Source organism: Triticum urartu, chromosome 1A (genome assembly GCF_056163025.1).
Source record: "Triticum urartu cultivar PI428250 chromosome 1A, HENAU_Tu73, whole genome shotgun sequence".
NCBI lineage: Eukaryota > Viridiplantae > Streptophyta > Magnoliopsida > Poales > Poaceae > Triticum > Triticum urartu.
The window spans coordinates 576,414,947-576,421,975 of NC_141873.1; the positions used below are offsets into that span (position 1 = coordinate 576,414,947).

A 7,029-nucleotide genomic window follows, 5' to 3' on the forward strand; every position below is an offset into this window, starting at 1 on the left:
CCACATGGTGAGTACTTGCACTCGCTTATGTTCGTGTAGCCCCCGTAAGTAATCCAGCATGGCATGCACAGACGCTATATCTTCGAGGTCTTGCCTTTCCTTCTCTAGCCCAAGTGCTCGCCACACTGCTTTCACTGATTTGCATTTGATGAAAATATGGGCCCCATGCTCATCAGCACGGCCGCAAAACAAGCATTTCGTGCTCTTAATCTTCATACCTCTTCTTATTAGGTTTGTGCGGAATGCCAAGGACTCATGGTTCAGACGCCAGGTGAACATTTGGATTTTCGTGGGCATGGGAGTTTCCAGATTCGCTTCCAAGACGGATCCACACATTCATTGAGATTGCCGGCTAAAGCCGTGCTGCTCCCAATATTCTCCTGGCTGTTTACCTTACCGAGCTGAACTTGCAGTGTGTATGCATTGCGGACAGAGTGTTGTCCCTTGTTGTCGTAGTGCCATGCAATAAAGTCACTCACCCCTTCCCGGAGGGGGATTTGCAGTATATGTCGAGCATCATCCGGCCAAAAGGAATCGTTCACAAGCTGTGCATCCCAGGATCCAGTTATCGGGCAAATAAGCTCACTAACATGAGTGAGGATGTTCTATCCTCGTGGGGTAATAACTTGCCTCGACCATGCCCTAGGGATCCATGGGTCCGACCAGATCTTTACTTGCGTCCCATCACCAATACGCCATATGTATCCTTGTTTAACTAACTCTAGACCATGCAAAATACTTCTCCACGAGTAGGATATACCTCCCGAGGCTCCGCCTCCAACATGGTACAATGAGGAAAGCAGCGAGCCTTGAGAATACGTGCACAGAGGCTGTCCGGGCTTTGCAAGAGCCGCCACCCTTGTCTTGAGAGCATTGCAATGTTGAAGTCATGCATGTTCCTAAACCCCAGCCCGCCCAAGGCATTTGGCTTGCTAAGGGTTTCCCAGCTGATCCAGTGCATGGTCGCCTCTTCATCCTGTTGGCTCCACCAAAACTTGCTCATAAGTGTGTCCAGCTCCTTGCAAAAACCTTTAGTTAGGTCGAAACAGGACATTGCAAAGGTGGGGATGGCCTGCCCGACCACTTTTATCAAGGTTTCCTTGCTAGCTTTAGCCAGCAGCCTCTCCTGCCAACCATGCATTCTTCCACACCGACTTTTCTTGATATATCCGAACACTTTGCGTCTCGATCTGCCCACATGCACGGGTAAACCCAAGTATCTTTCATTCCAGTTTTCACTATCTATACCTAGGGCCGCCTTCACCTCGTTCTTGGTCTGCACTGGAGTATTTTGGGAGAACATGAGCGCAGATTTTTCAATGTTAATGCACTGCCCCGAACAGTTCTCATAAAGGTCCAATGCCTCCCTAAGAGCCCTGGCCTCTTCTTTGTTTGCTTTGATTAGGATCATTGAGTCGTCTGCAAATAAGAGGTGTGAAACAGACGGTGCTGATTGGCATACTCGGACCCCCGTGATTGTTCCTTCCCTTTCCGCCTCATGCAATAGTGCGGACAGTCCTTCCGCGCATATAACAAAGAGATAGGGTGACAGCGGATCCCCTTGCCGCAAGCCACGAGTCGGACAGAACTGGTCGGTGAGCACACCATTCACTTTTATCTGATATCTAACAGTTGGAACACACTTCATGATGAGGTTAACCCATCTGCTCCGGAAGCCTAGCTTGAGCAACATGGATTACTCATGTCAGCCTTGCCTGCAGTCTCACCTTCCCTTCCATTCCTCTTATTCCGGATGAAGTGTGAAATCTCATAAGCTATCAGCACGTTATCAGTTATGAGACGACCTGGGACGAAGGCACTTTGATTTTCAGATATGATGTCCGGGAGTACAACCTTCAACCGATTTGCAATGACTTTTGAGACGAGCTTATACAGCACATTGCAAAGGCTGATGGGCCTCAAGTCCTTGATTCTGTTCGGATCCTTCACCTTTGGAATGAGGACTACCAGGGTGTCGTTCCATCCTTCTGGCATATCACCACCGTTAAGGACTTTGAGAACCTCGTCCACGACGTAGTCACCCATCAAGTGCCAGTGACGCTTGAAAACAATGGATGTCATGCCATCAGGCCCCGGAGCTTTGAGATCTCCTATGTGGTCTAGGGCTGCCTTCACCTCTTCTCTCGTGTAGGTCGCATCCAGGACATCATGCATGGCACTTGTGACATGAGGGGTGTGTTGGGGAACGTAGCAGAAATTCAAAATTTTCCTACGTATCACCAACATCTATCTATGGAGAGACCAGCAACGAGGGGAAGGAGAGTGCATCTCCATACCCTTATAGATCGCTAAGCGGAAGCGTTCAAGTGAACGGGGTTGATGGAGTCGTACTCGTCGTGATCCAAATCACCGATGACCAAGTGCCGAACGGACGGCACCTCCGCGTTCAACACACGTACAGCCCGGTGATGTCTCCCACGCCTTGATCCAGCAAGGAGAGAGGGAGAGGTTGAGGAAGTCTCCATCCAGCAGCAGCACAACGGCGTGGTGGTGATGGAGGAGCGTGGCTATCCTGCAGGGCTTCGCCAAGCACCACGGGAGAGGAGGAAGAGAGAGGCAGGGCTGCACCAACGGGGAGATCGAATCGCGTGTTATGGGCAGCCCTAGGCCTCACTATATATAGGGGAGAGGGAGGAGGGTGCGCCCCCTCTAGGGTTCCCACCCCTAGGGGGGCGGCAGCCCTAGATGGGAAACAAGGGAGGCGGCCAAGAGGGGAGGGGAGAGGAAGGCGCACCAGGATGGGCCCTAAGGCCCATACCCCTTTAGGGTTTGCCCCCTTTCCACCTCTTAGGCGCCTTGGGCCCTTGTGGGGGGGGGGGGCGCACCAGCCCACCTGGGGCTGGTCCCCTCCCACACTTAGCCCACACAAGCCTCCGGGGTTGGTGGCCCCACTTGGTGGACCCCCGGGACCCTCCCGGTGGTCCCGGTACGTTACCGATAAACCCCGAAACCTTTCCGGTGACCAAAACAGGACTTCCCATATATAAATCTTTACCTCCGGACCACTCCGGAACTCCTCGTGACGTCCGGGATCTCATCCGGTACTCCGAACAACATTCGGTAACCACATACAAACTTCCTTTATAACCCTAGCGTCATCGAACCTTAAGTGTGTAGACCCTACGGGTTCGGGAGACATGCAGACATGACCGAGACGTTCTCCGGTCAATAACCAACAGCGGGATCTGGATACCCATGTTGGCTCCCACATGTTCCACAATGATCTCATCGGATGAACCACGATGTCAAGGACTTAATCAATCCCGTATACAATTCCCTTTGTCTAGCGGTACGATACTTGCCCGAGATTCGATCGTCGGTATCCTGATACCTTGTTCAATCTCGTTACCGGCAAGTCTCTTTTACTCGTTCCATAACACATCATCCTGTGATCAACTCCTTGATCACATTGTGCACATTATGATGATGTCCTACCGAGTGGGCCCAGAGATACCTCTCCGTCACACGGAGTGACAAATCCCAGTCTCGATTCGTGCCAACCCAACAGACACTTTCGGAGATACCCGTAGTGTACCTTTATAGCCACCCAGTTACGTTGTGGCGTTTGGCACACCCAAAGCACTCCTACGGTATCCGGGAGTTGCACAATCTCATGGTCTAAGGAAATGATACTTGACATTAGAAAAGCTTTAGCATACGAACTACACGATCTAGTGCTATGCTTAGGATTGGGTCTTGTCCATCACATCATTCTCCCAATGATGTGATCCCGTTATCAATGACATCCAATGTCCATGGTCAGGAAACCGTAACCATCTATTGATCAACGAGCTAGTCAACCAGAGGCTTACTAGGGACATGGTGTTGTCTATGTATCCACACATGTATCTGAGTTTCCTATCAATACAATTCTAGCATGGATAATAAACGATTATCATGAACAAGGAAATATAATAATAATCAATTTATTATTGCCTCTAGGGCATATTTCCAACAGTCTCCCACTTGCACTAGAGTCAATAATCTAGTTCACATCGCCATGTGATTAACACTCACAGGTCACATCGCCATGTGACCAACATCCAAAGAGTTTACTAGAGTCAATAATCTAGTTCACATCACTATGTGATTAACACTCAATGAGTTCTGGGTTTGATCATGTTGCTTGTGAGAGAGGTTTTAGTCAATGGGTCTGAACCTTTCAGATCCGTGTGTGCTTTACAAATCTCTATGTCATCTCCTAGATGTAGCTACCACGTTCTATTTGGAGCTATTCCAAATAACTGTTCTACTTGGAGCTATTCTAAATTGTTGCTCCATTATACGTATCCGGTATCTCTTCTCAGAGCTATCCGGATAGGTGTTAAGCTTGCATCGACGTAACCCTTTACGACGAACTCTTTATCACCTCCATAATCGAGAAAATTCCTTAGTCCACTAGTTACTAAGGATAACTTTGACCGTTGTCCTGTGATCCATTCTTGGATCACTCTTGTACCCCTTGATTGACTCATGGCAAGGCACACTTCAGGTGCGGTACACAGCATAGCATACTGTAGAGCCTACGTCTTAAGCATAGGGGACGACCTTCGTCCTTTCTCTCTATTTTGCCGTGGTCGAGCTTTAAGTCTTAACTTCATACCTTACAACTCAGGCAAGAACTCCTTCTTTGACTGATCCATCTTGAACACCTTCCAGATCATGTCAAGGTATGTGCTCATTTGAAAGTACCATTAAGCGTTTTGATCTATCCTTATAGATCTTGATGCTCAATGTTCAAGTAGCTTAATCCAGGCTTTCCATTGAAAAACACTTTCCAAATAACCCTACATGCTTTCTAGAAATTCTACATCATTTCTGATCCATAATATGTCAACAACATATACTCATCAGAAATTCTATAGTGCTCCCACTCACTTCTTTGGAAATACAAGTTTCTCATAAACTTTGTATACACCCAAAATCTTTGATCATCTCATCAAAGCGTACATTCCAACTCCGAGATGCTTACTCTAGTCCTCAGAAGGATTGCTGGAGCTTTGCATACTTATTAGCATCTTTCAGGATTGACAAAACCATCCGGTTGTATCACATACAACCTTTCCTCAAAAATCATTGAGGAAACAATGTTTTGACATCCTATCTGCAAGATTTCATAAATAATGCAGTAATTGCTAATATAATTCCAACAGACCCTTAGCATCGCTACGAGTGAGAAAGTCTCACCGTAGTCAACTCCTTGAACTTGTCGGGAAACTTCTTAACGACAAGTCGAGCTTTCTTAATGGTGATACTTACCATCATTGTCTGTCTTCCTTTTAAAATCCATATGTACCTAACAGCCTTACGACCATCAAGTAGTTCTTCCAAAGTCTACACTTTGTTTTCATACATGGATCCTCTCTCGGATTTTATGGCCTCGAGCCATTTATCGGAATCCAGGCCCACCATTGCTTCTCCATAGCTCATAGGTTCATTGTTGTCTAGCAACATGACTTCCAAGACAGGATTGCGTACCACTCTGAAGTAGTACGCATCCTTCATCCCACGAGGTTTGGTAGTGACTTGATCTGAAGTTTCATGATCACTATCATAAGCTTCCACTTCAATTGGTGTAAGTGCCACAGGAACAACTTCCTGTGCCCTGCCACACACTAGTTGAAGAGATGGTTCAATAACCTCATCAAGTCTCCACCATCCTCCCACTCAATTCTTTCGAGAGAAACTTTTCCTCGAGAAAGGACCCGATTCTAGAAACAATCCCTTATTGCTTTCGAATCTGAGACAGGAGGTATACCCAACTGTTTTGGGTGACCTATGAAGATGCATTTATCCGCTTTGGGTTCAAGCTTATCAGCCTGAAACTTTTTCACATAAGCGCCGCAGCCCCAAACTTTTAAGAAATGACAGCTTAGGTTTCTCTAAACCATAGTTCATACGGTGTCATCTCATCGGAATTACGTGGTGCCCTATTTAAAGTGAATGTGGTTGTCTCTAATGCCTAACCCATAAACTATCGTGGTAATTCGATAAGAGACATCATGGTATGCATCATATCCAATAGGGTGCAGTTATGATGTTCGGACACACCATCATACTATGGTGTTCCAGGCTGTATCAGTTGTGAAACAATTTCCACAATGTCTTAATTCTGTGCCAAACTCGTAATTCAGATATTCATCTCTATGATCATATCATAGATATTTTATTCTCTTGTCACGACGATCTTTCAACTTCACCCTGAAATTACTTGAACCTTTCAATAATTCAGACTCGTGATTCATCAAGTAAATATACTCAACATCTACTCAAATTATCTGTGAAGTAAGAACATAACGATATCCACTACATGCCTCAGCACTCATTGGACTGCACACATCAAAATGTATTACTTCCAACAAGTTGCTTTCTAGTTCCATTTTACTGAAAACGAGGCTTTCAGTCATCTTGCCCATGTGGTATGATTTGCATGTCTCAAGTGATTCAAAATCAAGTGAGTCCAAACGGTCCATTTGCATGGAGTTTCTTCATGCATATACACCAATAGACATGGTTCGCATGCCTCAAACTTTTCAAAAATGAGTGAGCCCAAAGATCCATCAACATGGAGCTTCTTCATGCGTTTTATACCGATATGACTTAAGTGGCAGTGCCACAAGTAGGTGGTACTATCATTACTATCTTATATCTTTTGGCATGAACATGTGTATCACTACGATCGAGATTCAATAAACCATTCATTTTAGGTGGAAGACCATTGAAGGTATTATTCAAATAAACAGAGTAATCGTTATTCTCCTTAAATGAATAACCGTATTGCGATAGACATAATCCAATCATGTCTATGCTCAACGCAAACACCAAATAACAATTATTTAGGTTTAACACCAATCTCGATGGTAGAGGGAGCGTGCGATGCTTGATCATATCAACCTTGGAAACACTTCCAACACATATCGTCATCTCACCTTTAGCTAGTCTCCGTTTATTCCGTAGCTTTTATTTCGAGTTACTAACACTTAGCAACCGAACCGGTATCTAATACCC

At 45.9% G+C, this 7,029-nt stretch overlaps 1 protein-coding gene across 1 annotated transcript; it reads right to left on the bottom strand.

Moving 5' to 3' along the window:
- Positions 1-721: 721 nt before the first annotated feature.
- On the bottom strand, positions 722-2,175 carry LOC147992949 (uncharacterized). Its single transcript, XM_087539182.1, has 2 exons — positions 1,728-2,175; positions 722-1,419 (listed from the first exon to the last, which is right to left on the bottom strand). The coding sequence occupies exons 1-2, from the start codon at positions 2,173-2,175 to the stop codon at positions 722-724; spliced, it is 1,146 nt and encodes a 381-aa protein (XP_087395308.1).
- Positions 2,176-7,029: the final 4,854 nt, after the last annotated feature.

What these genes read in the sequence shown, in the direction of transcription:
- LOC147992949 (XM_087539182.1), bottom strand. Translation starts at nt 2,175, where the DNA reads ATGCATGATGTCCTGGATGCGACCTACACGAGAGAAGAGGTGAAGGCA. An exon ending in TAAGAGGAATGGAAGGGAAG is followed by an intron (nt 1,420 to 1,727) that starts GTGAGACTGCAG and finishes TCTTATTTGCAG; the next exon opens with ACGACTCAATGATCCTAATC.